The following is a 21113-nucleotide window of genomic DNA, read 5'->3' as shown; positions in this document are numbered from 1 at the left end:
ACTTTTTTTAAGGTATCTGTGACCAACAGATGCAAACCTGTATTCCCAGTCATGTGCAATCAATAGATTAGTGCCTAATGAATTTATTTCAATTGACTGATTTCCTTATATGAACTGTAACTTAGTAAAATCTTTGAAATTGTTGCATGTTTCGTTTATATTTTTGTTCAGTGTAGTTAAAGCCCATACGTTTCCTACCCCTCTTGGCGTTGTTGTTCCTTAAAATATATAATCTCACGTCATCTTAATTTGAATACAATACCTACTCGGAGGTTACATTTTTTTAAATAAAATGCCCCATGACCTAACAAGTAAAACATTGCTACAAATGATAAATTAAACATATCACAGGTGTTTGCTTTGTAATTAGGTTTGCTACTACTGTACCCCTCATCAAGGACTGCATGCCCATGTGACTGTGGTATTGTTATGAGTATTTTCCTTTCTGACATCCATTTCTTTGTAAAAAGATACTGTATATTTATATTATGCAGAAAGACACAGTCTACTTCTTAAGGACAGCAAAATGTTTAGGATTATAGACTGGGCCAAGAACGTTTAATTAAACCTAAAACAAACACTGACGTGTAGGCCTAACACACAAGAACTGGCAAGAGTCACTAGCAAGAACTAGAACTAGGAGCAACTTAAAAATCACTAAAATGTGTAATACCACCTACTATAGTCAGTAACTCTTTGTGCCACTGTAAAATGGCCATTTCATTGGTTTGTGTCTTGCTTTGCAAATAATCACTTGGTTTAAAATGGAGGGAAGGGGGGGGTTCTTTAAAGCAACAAATGTTTTAAAAACAAAACAGGAAACAAAAGACAAAAGACAAAAACGTGGCCTACCTAGTATTTTTGTGTCGCAGCACGAGGGGTGTCTGCATAATGTGCCTGTGTATACGTTTAGTGCTAACTGCACGCGAGGAGGATCATGGCAAGAAGGACCTCATTCAACCTTGTGGAATGAAGGAACTAGGCAATTGTTTTGAACGCGTCATGTCTCAGCTCCAACCCTCAACAGACTGCAAAAATCCCAATACATGTGAGACCTGATGGAACACCTGCCTCCCCTTGCTAGAATTCGGAAAACTCCTTCGCACACTTTTCTGTGTCGGACACACGGACATCCTCCTCTTCGTAGTCGTCAAAGTTGCTTGTGTCTCCTGGTCCTCTGCACTTTGGTATGAAGGGAGCTTCCACCTGAAAGGCAACAGGACAAGTGTGGGAGTGGCTCTAAAGACAACAATACAATCACAACAGCTACACATTGTTTATGTGGCAAAGGCAATCAATCTATTTTGGTGATGAGGGTTAGGGTGGAAAGCACTGAATTCCCAACATCCTTGCCTACAAGCCTTGCAAAGCCTTTATAGTGCAAATGTGTTATATCTGGCAGTGTTTTTATGACGGTAAAGTTCATACTTAATTACACCTGGAACGTCTATCTTTCTGGGGATACATAATGTGTTACCTGTTTTTTTAACTGTTCCAAACTAACCGTGGTTATTTCACACTTAAACAACTAACGATCGGGACATACCTTCCTCTCGTAGATTGCGATCCAGTCCGTTGTGGCGAACCACTTGTGGTTCTTGATGTCATTCACCCCATTCTTCAGGTTGCCGTAGCGCTTCGTCAGGTCCACCTGGAGCAGGTTCCTCAGCAGGTCTTTCAAGTCTGAGCTGAAGTGGGAGGGGAATCGTACCTGGAACACAGGAGAGGAGCTGGGCTTTAACTGTGGAGCTTATAAAATATGGATAAAAGTCACTGGGACGATAGAAACACGCACAGCAATGTTGGCAAATAACCAGAACATCAAGGGACACCATATAGGCTAATAGCTCTGTCGTTTTTGACAGTAGGGGCCGCAGCAAAATATATAGGCACCCCTGTGAAGAAAGTTTTGTAGGACACTAATACGTATGCATTAGTTTTGCATAACGTTCAAGAACGCATGGTGTCCGGTAACATGTCAGTCCAGACTCACATAACATCAATTCCTGCATACCTTGCCAGACACAATCTTCTCGTAGATCTGGATTGGCTGATCAGCGAAGAACGGAGGGTACCCGGCGGCCATCTCGTAGATCAGGACTCCCAGTGCCCACCAGTCTACAGCTTTGTTGTAGCCCTAGCAGAGTACAGCAGAGAAAACAAACTTCAGCGACTTTCTTTGCACATACTGTGCAAACAACACTGGCAACTAAGTCAAATCTACAGGTAGGTTGCAAACAGTCACACACACTATGTACAGCACGCTATATTGGACACGATGGCCCACCTTGCTGAGGATGATCTCTGGAGCAAGGTACTCAGGAGTTCCACACAATGTCCAGGTCCTGCCTTTTACTCTTTTGGCAAAGCCAAAGTCTGTGACCTGAAACGGACCAACAAGTGCGTTAGAACCATGTAATAATAGCAGTCCACATTTGCATAGGGCAAATTTGCATGCACTGTCAACGGTAATGTGACATCTAACCTCTCATTATTTGCTATTCAATCTCAAGACAGAAGTCTTCGATGAGAGTTCATAGACAACAAATGTGGATACGCTTTGGTTTGGATATCGCTGCATCCGTACCTGGATGTACCCTTGGTGATCAATGAGAAGGTTTTCAGGCTTCAGGTCTCTGTAGATAAGGTCTAGCGAGTGGAGGTACTCGAAAGTGAGTACTATCTGAGCTGCATAAAATCGTGCGTGATGTTCACTGAAGACAGAAGAAAAGTTTAAGTTGACTTTTGGTTGGAAAAAAATTCAACCAAAAGACAACACAGCACCATACCTTATAATTCATAGATTGTGCCCATTATTTCCTATCTCAAGTATACAGACATACCAGGCTATGAACATGGTGTCAAAACTTTTGATTCACCTGAACCTCCCGATGCGTCTCAGATGCGAGAACATTTCTCCTCCTGGAACGTACTCCATCACCATGTAGAGGTTGGAGTTATCCTATGGTTCAAATAAAGTTGGAACACACACACTTACCTTGGGTTGAAATTGAAACGATATTATTGGTCAAAATGTACAAGGACTATTCCAACATATTTGCAAGTAGAGCGATAAATTACAATAAATATTGGAATTAAATTAGGTCTTTCTATAAATAATTAACACAGCCGTTCACAAAGGAGAGATGTTACTGCAGCACTGACAGATAAGCGACCTCTGTGGCTGGGTGGGATGGGAGGAATGCTTTCTTTTGGGAGGTGGGTCAGGGTTATCTTCGTATGCATCTATTTGATTGTTTTTGGACCTGTAAACCCCCCTCTGAAGAAAATACCAAAATAAAGTTGGTCACCAACTTTTTTACGATAAATTATTTTGGGGGGAGTTGCTAGAGCTGAGCGTGATGGACAAAAAGTAATATTGTGATAAATGTAACTATTTTGCTGGATAACAATAAATACAACAATATTTGTTTTGATTTCAATAGACAGTTACTTTACATTCGCATCAGGGCTATAGACAATTTTCCAGTGCCAAGTAAGACAGGTGAGATGGTAGCCTATAACATTTCCAGGGAAAGCATGATTGTGCAACTGGTTAAAATAGAATCCATTATTATCAGATTTATTTTTGGCTCTTTGTGAATATTGGCCTATAGGCTATATTATTCACCACCTGAGGAAGTGGGAACTCAAAACACTTATCTAGACAGCTAACTCTAAACATGATATTGTTGCTATATAGCCATGTAGGCTAATTGATTAATCTATCCTACAAAAAAATTCCAGCGCTAGGCTTAGGCTACTTGATGTAGGCCTATTCACTGCAAATGGCGCGCTCCGCGGGCACATCAAAACCAAACCATACTACAACTTACTCCAGCTGTAAAGTGGTGCCATGATTTCAATATTAAGAGGTGAGAAATAAAATATACTCACAGAAAGCTGTGACTCTCCTCTCTAACTGTAACAGTAGTTGCTCTGACAATTGCATTTTGAACAACGGTCATATGCTTGTGTTTCTCAGAATGCATCTCTCCCTCCTCCAGGCGCACATTGGAGAGCGAGAGAGGCTCGCTAACACAGCAGCCGACAGGAAAACAGGGACAAGCAGATACTTTTATAGCAGGAATCAACATACTCTCCCGGGTTCGATCCCAGGCTGTGTCACAGCTGGCCGTGACCGGGAGACCCATGAGGCGGCGCACAATCGGCCCAGCGTCGTCCGGGTTAGGGGAGGGTTTGGCCGGCCAGGATTTCCATGTCACATCGTGCTCTAGCGACTCCATGTGGCAGCCCGGGCGTCTGCAAGCTGTCTTGGTCGCCAGTTGTACAGTGTTTCCTCCGACACATTGGTGCGGCTGGCATCCGGGTTAAGCGAGCAGTGTGTTAAGAAGCAGTGCGGCTTGGCAGGGTCGTGTTTCGGAGGAAGAATGGCTCTCGACCTTCGCCTCTCCCGTACAGGAGTTGCAGCGATGGGACAATACTAACTACGAATTGGATGTCACGAAATTTGGGAGAAAAAGAGGTAAAAAGTACCCAAAATAATACAGGAACCAACATAATGCAAAGGCTATTACTGTTGACCAAATAACGGTTTTAGAACAATCTACAGCACGTGTCCAAATCATTCCACGGAGGGCCGGGTATCTGCAGGTTTTCTTTGAGACCCCTGATTTACAGTAACATTGTGTAGCAAAATCACAGACATACCAAGGAAGGCCATTTTTGGTTTATCATCCAAGCTCTATTAGCAGGATGACACTGCTTATCTTTTTCACCAATTGTATGGTGCACATTTTAGGACATCCTACTGCTGCTGACATACCTTGAAGGAATAATCTAGTCTCACGAGAAAGGGGAAGGACACCGCCTGCAGTATTCTCTTTTCGTTTAGCGTGTGTTCTATCTGCTTCAGCTTCACCACCTGTGAGAGCAATGAGAGAGGAGGCATAACAATGAGGAGAGGAGCACAATGGTACAGAGAAAGGTCACCAGTCATCTGATAAAACTAATGCATGCGAGTGTACCACTAATGAAGAATATGTGACCACATCCCAAAGAATAATTTATGGTGGTGGCTAACTTTAGAGATCAAGGAATGAGTTTTTTTTTTTTACATGCGTTGAACGTGCAACTGCACATCTGTAGCATATTTGTTATCAGGATGCTAGTAGTGGGAACTTGTGATGCTTACAAATATACACGCGAGAATAAAGAGAACAAAGTGTTTGCCTTTCCACTTTAATTAATTTGATACACAGCAAAATAATAATGTAAGAGACGATATCAAGGGAACATCCTTACTACATTTGGTGGCAGCCAATGCGATCTAGTCACCACAAGGCAGCACCATTTACGATGATCAGGGCAATTAAATATCCATAGGCCAGTCCAATTGCTAATCTTTAACAGCTTTAGAATACAGCATTGTGTTGTAAAAATACCACAGTGTAGGTTTAAAGCCAAACTGCCAAGAGGTCATTTTCAAAATGTCAAATGGTCATAGGTTCAAAAGGCACGGCAGTCACTGTTTGAAACCTGGATGGGACTGACATTTCATAAAATATCCTTCAAGTTAACAGACCCAAAGCAGTCAGCTGAAAAAAGGGAGAGGCAAAACAGTTACTTTGTAGCTAACAAAATATTGTTGCCTCAATGACTGGTTTACATTTTTCATTCGATTTAACTTCTTCCCCCTGCTCTCACTGGGCCTAGCAAACACATTAAAAAGGTACAAACACATTAATTTTAGCTGAAACAGTGAAAACTGTTTAGTTCTGACTATCATGTGCATTGATGTAGGATCAAGTTAACCCAAAAAATATACCAGTGCAATAACAAGGTACAGGATCTCTCATACTGTGTCTCATTAAGTTTCACTTGTATTTTGTGGTTAACCAAGCCTTACAGTACCTGAGAAGAAGTATTTCCATTTCCTTTTGAACTAGTGTAAACCCATGCTAGATAAAGCCAGGCTTTCTCTGACACCAGCCAACTTTACTGTGCTAGGTGATTTAACCGGCCTAGGTTTTGTTCAACTTCATTCAAAACAAAACAGGGTCATGTTCATTAGGGACTAAACGGAAGAAAGCAAACTGAAACAGGGAAGGACTACCTGGACTTACCCAATAAGGAACACTAATTTTCTTTTTCCGTTGCCTAACCTAATGAACACAACCCAGTGCATGTTAATGCATGGTACCCACTTTCTGTTTGTCCAGGATCTTCATGGCGAAGAACTGTTCTGTTCCTTTATGTTTCACCAACATAACTCTACCGAACGAGCCCGTGCCCAGAGTCTTCAGCCTGTCAAAGTCATCCAGTCCAGTTGTGCTCTGAGGAGGAAAACACATCCTTAAAATGTGACAGCAAACAGTGAGCCGACATTAAAGCCGAAATTCAATACAGGGCAGCACACGTTAATGAAGGTAATTGTGCAGCGTTTACGGTCTATGCGATCTCTGCGAAGAACGGGTGGTCACCCCATCGTTTACTTTGTGACGTCTCAGTGGCACATTTGAAGATCAGGAAGTGTCGTTTTAGCGTGTTGCCATCTTGCTTCATGAAAGAGTTTTTGGAGCATTGCATGTGCAGTTTGAGCTACTCTAGAAAGTGATGTTCAGGGTTCTTCCAAGGATTTTTTTAACAAGGTGGTGCGGCTGAGTACAAAGGCCAGAGATTTTTGAATTTTTAAACACCTGTAACTGCAATTTTGTATTAGGAATTGTATTTTGTAATTAGCCACTAATTATATCCTTAAAGTTAAGGTTCAGCCATTTTTAATGTTGTATTGTTTTTGTGCATCTCTGAGTGATGTTATATCGATTCTCTGGGTCATTTCATGTTTATGTGAGTTATTGGTGTTCAAGCAGGCAGAAATACGGCCGGTATTACGTAGCAACGTAAGTAAGTCGCTCTCACAACATTGTAAGTTAAGAATACGACTTTTAGATTGCGAAAACGTCTATCGTACATGTCAGATTTGAATGCTGGCCGATGTCATAACTCGGGAGGATGTCTTCTCTCGAATGAGCCAATGAAGATATTTTTGCGATATTCCTACCTCGAGAAATGTGTCATTTAACGGAGGGTCTAGCACATTTCTCCTATTTGTCTGCCTCTTTAGTCCAGGGTGCATTACATGGTACAGTTGCCAGAGATACAGTTGAAGTGGGAAGTGTATATACACTTAGGTTGGAGTCATTAAAATTTGTTTTTCAACCACTCCACAAATTTATTGTTAACAAACTATAGTTTGGAAAGTCGGTTAGGACATCTACTTTGTGCATGACAAGTAATTTTTCCAACAATTGTTAACAGACAGATTATTTCACTTATTATTCACTGTATCACATATCCAGTGGGTCAGAGGTTTACATACACTAAGTTGACTGTGACTTTAAACAGCTTGGGAAATTCCAGAAAATTATGTAATGGCTTTAGAAGCTTCTGATAGGCTAATTGACATCATTTGAGTCAATTGGAGGTGTACCTGTGGATGTATTCCAAGGCCTACCATCAAACTCTGTGCCTCTTTGCTTGACATCATGGGAAAATCAAAAGAAATCAGCCAAGAACTCAGAAAAATAATTGTAGACCTCCACAAGTCTGGTTCATCCTTGGGAGCAATTTCCAAACACCTGAAGGTACCATGTTCATCTGTACAAACAATAGTACGCAAGTATAAACACCATGGGACCACGCAGCCGTCATACCGCTCAGGAAGGAGACGCTTTCTGTCTCCTAGAGATGAACGTACTTTGGTGCGAAAAGCGCAAATCAATCCCAGAACAACAGCAAAAGGACCTTGTGAAGATGCTTGAGGAAACAGGTACAAAAGTATCTATATCCACAGTAAAACTAGTCCTGTATCGACATAACCTGAAAGGCCACTCAGCAAGGAAGAAGCCACTGCTCCAAAACCGCCATAAAAAAAGCCAGACTACAGTTTGCAACTGCACATGGGGACAAAGATTGTACTTTTTGGAGAATGTCCTCTGATCTGATGAAACAAAAATAGAACTGTTTGGCCATAATGACCATCGTTATGTTTGGAGGAAAGGGGGAAGCTTGCAAGCCGAAGAACACCATCCCAACCGGGAAGCACGGGGGTTGCAGCATCATGTTGTGGGGGTGCTTTGCTGCAGGAGGGACTGGTGCACTTCACAAAATAGATGGAGTCATGAGGGAGGACCAGCAGACGCCCCACCCAGCAGACTGTCGACCAATCACTTTCACGTTGTCATGCAGTTGCTAAGCTAATCGTCACACAATCCTTTCTCAAAGTCAGTGTTTATGTCGAGAAACCTACCCATTTTCCTCAAAAGCACGTAATGCCACGATTCCAAAGCTATACGATACAACAGATAGCAAGTTGATTATCTCACATTTCAGAAAGTATTGGTAATGTTGTACTTCTTGTTGACGAGATTCGTGCTAATGTTTCACTCCATGGAGTGCGCTCTTTGTCGCAAAATCGCCCAGAATGCACCGCACATTGACGTAGCGTGGGCACCGTTTCCCTATCTCCTCAAAAGTATATGCCGTTGCGAATGTTAGACTTCACTCTGGCTGGGAACGAAAGATGGCAGAAGCGGATGATGAAGTGGATTCCGAATACAATGGCGGTAGAATCAAGCAGAATTGGAGTATTGTCCAAAAGAATGGAAAACAGAGCAAAGTAGTGTACAGTGATGAGAATGACCCTTTGTATCTAGTAGGAGTACAGTTTGTTAATGAGGAGCAGCTGAGCAGAGTGCCAATCTTAAAGAAAACATTGGAGTTAACCAAAATGGTGGAGAGAGTGCTGGGTAAAATGAAGGCTGTGAGGATCACGGGAGGCGTGCTTATTTAGATTTAGAAACATTCTCAGGGAAGCCCTTTGTGTCCTTACCAGGTCTTAACCTGACCGCAGTTTGGCTGATGTTAACATTGTGAACAGAGTGACCCATGGTGGCGGTGGAGTTACGGTATGGCCAGGCATAAGCTACGGAAAACAAACCCAATTGCATTTTATCGATGGCAATTTGAATGGAGAGATACCGTGACGAGATCCTGAGACCCATTGTCATGCCATTCATCCGCTGCCATCACCTCATGTTTCAGCATGATAATGCACGACTCCATGTCGCAAGGATCTGTTCACAATTCCTGGAGGCTGAAAATGTCCCAGTTCTTCCATGGCCTGCATTCTCACCAGACATGTTACCCTTTGAGAACTTATGGGATGCTCTGGATTGACGTGTTCCAGTTCCCGCCAATATCCAGCAACTTCACACAGCCATTGAAGCGGAATGGGACAACATTTCACAGGCCACAATCAACAGCCATATGCGAAGGAGATGTGTCACGCTGCATGATGCAAATGAAGGTCACACCTGATATTGACTGGTTTTATGATCCACGCCCCTACTTTTTTTTTTAAAGGGATCTGAACAACAGATGCATATCTGTATTCCCAGTCATGTAAAAATCCATAGATTAGGGCCTAATTTATTTAAATTGACTGATTTCCTTATATGAAGTGTAACTCCATAAAATCTTTGAAGTTGTTGCATGTTGCGTTTTATATTTTTGTTCAGTGTAGTATTTTGTTACTTATGGGAAATACGTATTTTGTTACTGATCTCTTACCTGTGGTGGGCACTCCCATTTTCGTAAAAAATCTTCTTTGGCTTTGGCTAAGAACTCTTTCACTGAAAGGTGAAGAAAGAAGACAATTAGCACAGAATAAACACAGGTTAGACAGGTCTATAGACCTATTGTCTTTCTACTTAGATCAGAGTTGCTGGGTATCTAACAGTCAACATGTTCAGGGGATCAAACTCCATAAACCGATAGTAAGGTCAGGCCAAAGTCAAGTACCAGGTAGAGAGGTACTGTACTTAACATCTTTATTATTTAGCAATTTACAACGAAGAGATGCAAAGAGCACTCACAGGCTTTATAGATAGCCAATTCAAAGAGAAACAACAGTGCATTGCTTTCAGAGGGTTAACACTATTCAAGGGGGGAGAAATACAATTCAAAAATTCAAAAGTTTTAAAAGCCACAGCAAACTAACTACAGTGCAGGCATAGAAAGTGCTTTGCGGAAACCACAGCAGACATGAGCAGTCCATAGTCACAGAGGAATGACAAAGTAATTGGCTAAATCCATGAGTTAGTCATGATGTTATTACTATTGAAGAACAGCCACAAATGCTAACCATTTGCAATATTTTCTACTGTTTTAGCAGCAGCCAGGTTGTAGTCCTAGCCTATTTGTTGGGTGATATCTAGGCTATTGGCTGTCTGCTCTCTCTGTGACTTAGGACAGCTTATGGAAGAGAATGCGCATACCAAAAGTCTCTAGTTCACCAAGGGTTTTTCAGGAACATTCACCCACATGGATGGAAATGACGAAGAGGAGAAAGAGGGAAGAAATGTTTCATGTAAAAACAAGAACATTAGCTAGATACTTAAGTGGGTTAGATGGAACAACAAAATGACATTGGAGAAGACAACATAAGACTGTGCAATTTCAAATAGCCTAACTCCAATGGATTAGCCTGAAACCACTGAAGTTAGGGGGGAATCTCAGTTTAATAAATAAACGTGGATTTAATTCATGAATTGAAAGTCCACAATCTTCACAAAATCTACTCTCAATACATGAATGAAACTTGAGTTCATTCCCTAACTTGACTGGATTTGAGCCCAACTATGTCTACATATCAAAGTTGTCTAAATCTCAATGATGTCTCTAAAAGGCTATACGTTAAGACTGAGCTAGCTGTTGAGCTGACAGGGTTTCTGCATGCAGCCTAAGCCATGTCGTTGGTCGTTGGAGAACTTCCTGTCTGTCTGTAGCAGGAGTTGTAGCTCACTGCTGCAACTACAAGATAATAGGGGCGTCTATTTCCATGGGCCTCTCATGTCTGACACGATAGTAGGCCTAACTGGTAAGGGAGACGACGTCTCTCACTAGCTGTTCGAAAGCTCACTGACCCCTCTAACTGACATTGAACGTAACATAGGACTGTTAAGGCCCGATCATTAGAAAGAGGGGAATTTTTTTTTTTTTTTTTTTCAGAATAGAATGCAAACCATCCACCCTCCCTGACCAAGAAGTGGCAAAAAGAAAATGACTGGACAGAGAGAACTCATTCAGACGAGGCAACAGAGACTGCAACAATGTTGCTGCGCATTTACAATATACATTACACGTTGTTGATGACAGTGCAGTTTGTGTACGATGCATCTTTCGAAGTTACAAAGAAGGTTTTAAGAAGAACAAATAGTTGCATAGACCTAGTTACTGGTGTGTTTTTTTCCTGGTGAATTTAACACATTATCTAATAACCTCCTGACTTTGGGCACTGGATTCCAGGGCACGTAGCATTAGGTAGTGTTTTATGGGACTGACTCCGTGTAAGACCTAGCCTAACTCTCCATGCCATTTTAGATCCACGGTGAAGCTCAACCGAACACTTCTATAGTTAGTAACATTGAGGAATCAAGAAAGTTCCATGGTTGTCATACGAAAAAGAAAAAAACCCCCAATGAAAACAAGTTTCAAGTAGGTCCCTCCTGGTTTCATACCATTTGCTTCTGTTAAAACTTTTGTGTGTTTTAAGATTCAGCTCTTGGTTTTTCAGACCCTGTGTCCCTTTAGTTTAGCCTAAACCACCAGTCTGGTCTCACCTCTGGTTTAATTATCAGCCCTGACAAGTTTGAAGGAAACACAAGGCTCAGTTAAAGGGTATAGACAGATTTAGAAAAAGCACCAAGAAGTCAAGTGTTTCTGTGTCCATGTAGCCAGAGATACCAGGGGTGTATTCACTAGAAATGTAATATTTACTGGTTAGGGTTTTGTCGACATCAGTAATTTTCAAATAAAAGCAGTTACACAAGTTGCGAGTTTGAGCTCGTCTAATAATTAGACCCACTTAAATCACACCTGCCTATTTCGATAGCTACAGCATGAAGAGCACACAGTAACTTACTCAACTTATCCCAAATGATGGTGAACTCTGAGACATGAGGCCCCTCACTCTCCTGGGCTTTTTGCTCTTGGTTGCCTTTGCGATACCTGTTGAAGAATCGGCTGGCAAGGTCGTCCAGCTTTAGGAAGGAATGATCCTTTCCCTGGGCCATTTAGAATTGAAATGGCGTTTTCCCTTCGCAACTAGATCAAACTTACAGCTAAAAAGGTAACCAAACCGTTTTTCAACTGGAGGCCATACAGAGTGATATACACTTCCTGTTTGTGATGAATTGCAAACTGCGATGCTTGGCTAACCACATACTAAAATGGTATGGGCTTCCTGTTCAAGTGTACTTCAGTTCTTGTAAAAGAAAGCTGCATCAGAACTCTAGACCAATGTCTAAACTATTTTCACTTTCATAATAGACATTAACAGCACTCATGCTTTTTTTTTTAAATAGTAAAAAAAAAAAAACGTACAAAAACATTGTATCGCAAAACAATGTACTGTGTTCAAGAACGTTCAATATTTTGTAAACAACAGATCTAGGTCTATGATATAGGCTATTCTAACAAAGGTGATATTGCTCTCTAGTGGTAATGCATAAAAGTTCTCCAGAGTTTTATAGTCTGTTGCATGCCCATCACTACAACTTGATAACCTTATTTTTATTAGATTACATTGTAGAATGGACAAATAATAAATCTGGCACCTGTAGAATATGTAGAAAAAATATACAGTACCAGTCAAAAGCTTGGACACACCTACTCATTCCGGGGTTTTTCTTATTTTTTTAATATTTTCTACATTGTGGAATAATAGTGAAGACATCAAAACTATGAAATAACACACATGGAATCATGTAGTAACCAAAAGTGTTAAATCTAAATATATTTTAAATTTGAGATTCTTCAAAAGTAGCCACCCTTTCCCTTGATGACATCTTTCCACACTCTTGGCACTGTCCCCCAGTCATAACGCTTTGTGTGGAACTTGGTTTTCAAAATCAACTTTCTTTTATTGTCAAGCAGTCAAAGGCAATATCCTAGTCATATAACCAAGCAATGATAGTTTTTTGCATCTTTAGATCTCCCCTCTTTCTAAATTTGTAACAGATATTTCCATCTTCGTCCATGAAACCAATCGCAAGTGCATTTTAGAATGGCACTTTCCCACAAATTACATTTTGGAACATTCGCGCGTACGCCATGTGGGCACATTCATACCTTTTGAACCATTTGGGCTAGAGACACACGGTTTTCAGTAAAGTAATGGTGAAACCATGACAGTGACGAAGCTGTGCCCAGTTTTTATCTATGGCACTCAGGCTGCACTAGGAAGGAACACAGTTTGACTGTGGAAAAAGTTGCCGGCTGAAAATTAGTCTTACAGGCTACTTGACCAGTGACCGGCACTTACAGAACACAGAGCCGTACGTCCCTACGCTTTTGGGCAGATTCAAACCCTACCGTTACGCTTGTTTACACTGAGCTGCACTGGGGTCGGAACGCAATCATGGGTACGTTAAGACACCGTGGACCCGGCGCGATATATGGGTAATGGAGTACAGTGGCATATCAAATCCCTTCATTGAGGTACATTTTCTGACAAATCTTGTGCCAGCTCCATGGTGTCTTAAGGGCCAGGGCCCGATTTGACAAAACATCTCAAGTTAATTTCCCCCTCATCTTTTCCCTTAAAGTTTCCTTAACTTCAAGTCAGTTGCACAAAACATGTTAAGGTTAATTTCCCCCTTAAATTAAATGAAACAATTAAGGGTGCCAATGAGGTCCCTTAAGTGCTTCATTCAGTATGGATATTTTTTATTTTATTTTTTTATTTCACCTTTATTTAACCAGGTAGGCTAGTTGAGAACAAGTTCTCATTTGCAACTGCGACCTGGCCAAGATAAGCATCAGCAGTGTGAAAGACAACACAGAGTTACACATGGAGTAAACAATAAACAAGTCAATAACATGGTAGAAAAAAGAGAATCTATATACAATGTGTGCAAAAGCATGAGGTAGGCAATAAATCGAATAATTACAATTTAGCAGATTAACACTGGAGTGATAAATCATCAGATGATCATGTGCAAGAAGAGATACTGGTGTGCAAAAGAGCAGAAAAAGTAAATAAATAAAAGCAGTATGGGGGTGAGGTAGGTAAATTGGGTGGGTAGTTTACAGATGGACTATGTACAGCTGCAGCGATCGGTTAGCTGCTCGGATAGCAGATTTTTAAAGTTGTTGAGGGAGATAAAAGTCTCCAACTTCAGAGATTTTTGCAATTCGTTCCAGTCGCAGGCAGCAGAGAACTGGAAGGAAAGGCGTCCAAATGAGGTTTTGGCTTTAGGATGATCAGTGAGATACACCTGCTGGAGCGCGTGTTCGCGGGTGGGTGTAGCCATCGTGACCAGTGAACTGAGATAAGGCGGCACTTTACCTAGCATAGCCTTGTAGATGACCTGGAGCCAGTGGGTCTGACGACGAACATGTAGCGACGGCCAGCCGACTAGGGCATACAGGTCGCAGTGGTGGGTCGTATAAGGTGCTTTAGTAACAAAACGAATGGCACTGTGATAAACTGCATCCAGTTTGCTGAGTAGAGTGTTGGAAGCTATTTTGTAGATGACATCGCCGAAGTCGAGGATCGGTAGGATAGTCAGTTTTACCAGGGTAAGTTTGGCGGCGTGAGTGAAGGAGGCTTTGTTCTTCACTCCTTCACTCCTTCCTTGCCTCTGTTGTAAACAGCATTTGTGGAGGTGAATGTTGTTTTCATCTGCTCTGGTTACAAAAGGAAAACATCAACCAACGACCTCTTAACAGAAACACTTCCAATGTTTTATGCAACCGGGTCCAGATCAAAATTTGGTTCAAACTAGGAGAGGGTTGTCCCTTTTTTTTTTTTTTTGCTTTAAAAAAAAAAATGTTTTATTCGGCATAGACGAAGGTAGTGCATTTTTCCCTGGTTTACATTCACTCTTTTGCAGGTTTACTATATAATTTCTTCCATCCTAGCCAAATTCTCACACCTGATTGTATACACCTTCCCTATATCAAGGTGTTATGGTACTTTCCTTATGCACTAAGCTTTTCCCCACATTAACTTTTTCTATAAATTGGGTGGTTCGAGCCCTGAATGCTGATTGGCTGACAACCGTGGTATATCAGACCGTATACCACCAGTATGACAAAACATTTATTTTTACTGCTCAAATTACGTTGGTAACCAGTTTCATAATAGCAATAAGGAACCTCAGGGGTTTCTGGTATATTGCCAATATACCACAGCTAAAGGCTGTGTCCAGGCACTCCACGTTGCGTCATGCACCAGTCCTTACAGTCTACCAGACTGTCTATTCTGCCCTCTATCCAACATTCATAGTGACAATAGTGGTAGGTGGATTGTTTGTCCAGATCTGCAACAGGCTAAGTAGCAATCATGCCACACAAAAGCTACATCAATTTTTAATATGAATCCACAAGAACAAATAGGAGTAGCTGATCGGCAGTGGAGGCCAGGTGCATCATTGTGCATGAAAGAACAGTGAAGACATGAGACACGCAGCTCAAAAAGCTCCCCTATTGATCTTGTTGAGGGACAACACAATTATCCTACTTAAACGAGCCTAAAACACCACAATGCCAACCATGCACAACTCCGGATTTCTTACATACTCATATTATTTGACTTATTCCGCTTGCTCCAACGCTTAAACGACTTAAGTTAACACGAAACAAACTTCCAAATGGCCTGACTGCCCAAACTTAGATTGTTTGAGAAAATGTTTTTGATAGCATTTATACTTTTTGTACTTAAACATTAAAATGAGCTCCCAATGCAATTCAAATGGCAATAAAAATGCCATAGACTTTGAACATTTGGGCGAGTATCTCCTGCACCATTTGTGACCATCAGGTCTTATGTAGCAACATTTGAAATGGTGTTTTCTACATTGGATAAACTCAGAGGTAGAACATGTTATATCATACACTACAGTTGAGGAACAATGGGGAAGTTATTCTGCTTTGAATAACTGCATACCACTGCTGGCTTGCTTCTGAAGCTAAGCAGGGTTGGTCCTGGTCAGTCCCTGGATGGGAGACCAGATGCTGCTGGAAGTGGTGTTGGAGGGCCAGTAGGAGGCACTCTTTCCTCTGGTCTAAAAAAATATCCCAATGCCCCAGGGCAGTGATTGGGGACACTGCCCTGTGTAGGGTGCCGTCTTTCGGATGGGACGTTAAACGGGTGTCCTGACTCTCTGAGGTCATTAAAGATCCCATGGCACTTATCGTAAGAGTAGGGGTGTTAACCCCGGTGTCCTGGCTAAATTCCCAATCGCCCTCAAACAATCATGGTCACCTAATAATCCCCAGTTTACAATTGGCTCATTCATCCCCTCCTCTCCCCTGTAACTCCCCAGGTCGTTGCTGCAAATGAGAACGTGTTCTCAGTCAACTTACCTGGTAAAATAACGGTAAAATAAAAAAATAAAATAAAAATGTTGATAAACTTGTAACCTCACTTTTGAGAAAACGGCCCTTGAATGTTTTGGTACTTACTGAAGAGCTCATCTTTGTCAACACCTATTCAGCATCGTTCACACCCTCTTAACCCTTAGCTCCACCCATCTCTTTAAGGATTCACATGTGAGGCTATGTACTAAACAACCAAAGATTTCAAGACTAAAGGCTGGTTTACACTACGGGCGTGTTCTTAAATTTAAAATCTGGAGTGCCAGAGTGTGCTCTGGGCGTTCGTAAACTCAAGAGCGTTTTGCTCTCGGAGAGCACACAGGACACTCTGTCCGAGGAGTAGGGTTGATCCGAGCGTTCTGGCCTAACAGCAGCTCAGGTGGTATAGATAGTAGAGGTCGACCGATTATGATTTTTCAACGCCGATACCGATTGTTGGAGGACCAAAAACAGCCGATACCGATTAATAATTGTATTTATTTATTTGTAATAATGACAATTACAACAATACTTAATGAACACTTATTTTAACTTCATATAATACATCAATAAAATCAATTTAGCCTCAAATAAATAATGAAACATGTTCAATTTGGTTTAAATATTGCAAAAACAAAGAGTTGGAAAATCAAGTAAAAGTGCAATATATTCCAGGTAAGAAGTTTTAGGTTGTAGTTATTATAAGACTATTTCTCTCTATACGATTTGTATTTTATATACCTTTGACTATCGGATGTTCTTATAGGCACTTTAGTATTGCCAGTGTAACAGTATAGCTTCCATCCCTCTCCTCGCTCCTACCTGGGCTCGAACCAGGAACACATCGACAACAGCGTTACCCATGCAGAGCAAGGGGAAGAACTACTCCAAGTCTCAGAGTGAGTGACGTTTGAAACGCTATTAGCGCGCACCCCGCTAACTAGCTAGCCATTTCACATCGGTTACACCAGCCTAATCTCAGGAGTTGATAGGCTTGAAGCACAGCGAAGAGCTTCTGACAAAACGCAGGAAAGTGCTGTTTGAATGAATGCTTACGAGCCTGCTGCTGCCTACCACCGCTCAGTCAGACTGCTTTATCAAATCATAGAATTAATTATAACATAATAACACACAGAAATACGAGCCTTAGGTCATTAATATGGTCGAATCCGGAAACTATCATCTCGAAACAAGAGTTTATTCTTTCAGTGAAATACGGAACCGTTCCGTATTTTATCTAACGGGTGTTAGATAAACATTGTGGCCTGCTGGAGGTCATTTTGCAGGGCTCTGGCAGTGCTCCTCCTGCTCAAAGGCGGAGGTAGCGGTCCTGCTGCTGGGTTGTTGCCCTCCTACGGCCTCCTCCACGTCTCCTGATGTACTGGCCTGTCTCCTGGTAGCGCCTCCATGCTCTGGACACTACGCTGACAGACACAGCAAACCTTCTTGCCACAGCTCGCATTGATGTGCCATCCTGGATGAGCTGCACTACCTGAGCCACTTGTGTGGGTTGTAGACTCTGTCTCATGCTACCACTAGAGTGAGAGCACCGCCAGCATTCAAAAGTGACCAAAACATCGCCAGGGCATGAGGAACTGAGAAGTGGTCTGTGGTCACCACCTGCAGAATCACTCCTTTATTGGGGGTGTCTTGCTAATTGCCTATAATTTCCACCTTTTGTCTATTCCATTTGCACAACAGCATGTGGAATTTATTGTCAATCAGTGTTGCTTCCTAAGTGTACAGTTTGATTTCACAGAAGTGTGATTGACTTGGAGTTACATTGTGTTGTTTAAGTGTTCCCTTTATTTTTTTGAGCAGTGTATATTGTATAGTGTGTGTGTGGCAGGCTTACAATGACAGCACAAAACTAAAATTGAGGGTGCGCTGACCCTGGTGCTAGAGGGAGTACGCAACTGAAGGTTGAATGTTTGAAGTGGTAAGGGACTATAACAAGTTTGGGAACCACTGGTGTAGACAAAGAAGAGCTCTCCAGTTGGTCTACCAAAACATTCAAGGGCTATTTTCTCAAAAGTGGGGTTACAAGTTTATCAACTTTCAAAGCATGCAATGTTTGATAAACCATTTTCTAGCTCCGAGTCTCTACTTTTATAACAATTTAAAGTGTTGCTGCATAAGACCGAATTGAGGCAGTCGGTCACATATGTCAACACGCTGGGAGTCCTCCTATATTTGGGAACTTTACAGTCATACCGATCAAACAACCATGGCAAGGTAGGCTCTCTTATTCTACGCTCTGGCACCTTCAGACAAGAGTGCTCTGAAATCGGAGTACATAGCTTGCCAGAGTGAATTTGCGAACACAAGCGATATGCTAACTGGACAACAGTCGTTCAGTATAGCTAGCGAGCAAAGTTATTCACATTTCTTGCTAGTTAACAAAATGACACGTGCATCTCTAGCTGTGTAGCTACTGAAAAACGATACAAGGGGGGAAAAGTCAGTCAGTCATCCACTCCTGCAATGACATTACGCCCTGCTAGCAGCTAACATAAACTCACCCCATTCCGTACAAATGTGCGTAACCGCGACATTCAAACGAGGCTACAAAGAAAACTAATGGGACTGTAGTGACTGTGTTGACTTCAAAATCGGGGGTGTGAACTAGGTTTCTATTCAAGCGTTGATCGACATGGTAATGGCTCTATAGTATTGGAGAAAAGTTGAATGACCCTCCGTTACATCTTGACGTGTCATGTCGTAACGTACAGCACGCATAAAGCAACTATTTCTGTCTTACAATCTCTCTCCACCAGGTGTAACACTTCTCTCATCGTTTAAAAACAAGAAATGGACAGTGAGGGGGGATACCTAGTCATTTATTTCGCCATCATTGCATGCGATCATCATTCTCAAAGCCGATGTTTACTTCTAAGATCACTTTAGCACCGCCCTAAACCCAATTTTAATTCGACACAAACCTTCAAATAGGTATGTAATGACACATTATATAAACTCTTTATAGTGTTTTATTTACATTTTAGAGGCGATAAGGTGATAAGTTGGACAGATCGAGTGAAAAAAGCTATTTTCCCACACGACATCTGTCCTTCTCACTATAACGCATTAGTTTTGCTTCCCCACCCGCCATTTTTTTAAAGACCCGAAGGAGCTCGTTGCCTTCTTGAATTATGCAGAAATGGGCAGCGTAAAGGTCTCGGAATGAATTCTGTTGGAAAGGGGAGAAATTGTGCTTTACAATGGTATTAAAATTACAGTTGATCTGGAAGTATTACGTTTTTGGGGCGCTAAAATAAGGTCAATTGTACGGACCAAGGCGATGTACGAGTTTACGTTAGCTAGATAGCTAACATTAGGCTCTGTTTTTAGCTTGCTACATAAATATATACTAGCAAATTAGTTATGACTGACTTGGGATCATTGCCCTTGCTAGTTTGATTAATTGACATTCCCTGCCTTAGTTACCTTTGTCCATGTTATTGAGTCATTGAAACTTTAACAGTACATCCCGATGGGAGGCAGCAAACAATGTACCAGGCCAGCTGTGATTTACAACCTGAAAATGTATTGGTGAATATGAATCATGCATTGAACTGCATCCATTTATTCTGTCACTAGACTAATGCCTTAGTGTAGCAGTAACTTACATCATGGAATGTTGAGTTAAATAACCTATTTTTAAAACTTCAAAGTTGGTTCTGTATTATAAACTAGGAATGTTATATTTTTTTACTGAAATTATGATTGTCTGTTTCATATCGGCAAAGTAGTTAAAACGCTGCCAGTTCCACTTTGTCAGCGGTTTTCTGAAATAAAACGTTAGCGAACAGTTAGTTACCTAGGTATAGTAACGTTAACTACTTTACTTACGTAGTTGCTAAATTAGGTAGCTGGTTAGCTAACTACAGTAACTGGACAGCCAGTGTCTTTGCAGATTATCAACATTAAAAATGTAAATTATTATTTACTGTTTGACACTTTGCAAAAATGTTTAGCTAGCTAACGTTACTCAAACACAAATGAATTAGTATACCCTCCCTCCCCCACCCTGTTGCACCGCTGGTAGTACAACGGCAGCATCATCTACCAAACTGTCAGTGTAGCTAGCTAGTTAGCTCGTTAACGTTAGCGCACTGTTGCTAACGTTTGTTACGTTAGTTAGCTAAGCCAGTTCGTCCCCTAACGTTAGCCTGCAATCCTTTAACAACTTGGCTCTTGAAATAACGAACATGATTAGTTAGCTTTGCAGGCAAGATAGCAATAATCTCTTACCGCTCTCTTGTTCGTTGCCTTTCTTAGCTGTAGCAGCGTTTCCCATCGTACTAAAATGAAGACACGGCGATATATTTGAAACGATGATGGTGTTGATGGGTCCGTAGTTAACAAGCTATTAGTCTTCAGACAGATACTTAATGGTCTGCTTATTAGCCAGCGTTACTGTAGCTGGATGGCTAACTAACATGTATTCCGTTAGTTGCACTACCGAATGGGACTCTGCCAACCCCTTTGACCTTTCTTGCAGTTTACTTTATCGTTTGATGCAAATTAGTGTAACACCTCTATGTCACTGACATAAAGACATAGTCAGGCTTTTCACCTCAGCCTGTCGTTCCACCAGCGCAACAAAAAAAACAACAACAATATTTTTGCTAACACCGGAAATTACGAACACTTAATCTTCTTCTATAATATTATGGCGGTCCGCAAACAAACGTTTGAGGTGAATGCTGCCACCTACTGTACTG

The 21113-nt window shown here is 41.4% G+C and overlaps 1 protein-coding gene across 2 annotated transcripts; it reads right to left on the bottom strand.

Annotated features, from left to right (window-relative positions):
- Positions 1–536: 536 nt before the first annotated feature.
- prkacba (protein kinase, cAMP-dependent, catalytic, beta a) lies at positions 537–20778 on the bottom strand. 2 transcript variants are annotated; one of them, XM_024004655.2, is made up of 10 exons: positions 20641–20778; positions 9595–9656; positions 6168–6296; positions 4787–4885; positions 2880–2962; positions 2588–2714; positions 2288–2383; positions 2015–2137; positions 1547–1711; positions 537–1206 (listed from the first exon to the last, which is right to left on the bottom strand). In XM_024004655.2, the coding sequence occupies exons 1-10, from the start codon at positions 20684–20686 to the stop codon at positions 1081–1083; spliced, it is 1056 nt and encodes a 351-aa protein (XP_023860423.1). In that variant the 5' UTR covers positions 20687–20778; the 3' UTR covers positions 537–1080. The 2 variants fall into 2 exon arrangements, with proteins under 2 accessions (XP_023860423.1, XP_023860421.1); XM_024004653.2 differs by lacking the exon at positions 20641–20778 and adding an exon at positions 11948–12210.
- Positions 20779–21113: the final 335 nt, after the last annotated feature.

The sequence above is a fragment of the Salvelinus sp. IW2-2015 genome, linkage group LG16, assembly GCF_002910315.2.
Source record: "Salvelinus sp. IW2-2015 linkage group LG16, ASM291031v2, whole genome shotgun sequence".
NCBI classification, from domain to species: domain Eukaryota; kingdom Metazoa; phylum Chordata; class Actinopteri; order Salmoniformes; family Salmonidae; genus Salvelinus; species Salvelinus sp. IW2-2015.
The sequence above is the reverse complement of the archived record's forward strand: the minus strand, read 5'-3'. Positions and strand labels throughout refer to the sequence as shown.

Bases quoted from the DNA above. Each gene is read 5' to 3' on its own strand.
- prkacba (XM_024004653.2), bottom strand. From the start codon at position 12,098: ATGGCCCAGGGAAAGGATCATTCCTTCCTAAAGCTGGACGACCTTGCC. The intron at 2,384-2,587 runs GTACGGATGCAG...GGTCCGTTTCAG, and splicing joins ATCACCAAGGGTACATCCAG to GTCACAGACTTTGGCTTTGC. The intron at 2,138-2,287 runs GTGGGCCATCGT...GTACTCTGCTAG, and splicing joins CAGAGATCATCCTCAGCAAG to GGCTACAACAAAGCTGTAGA.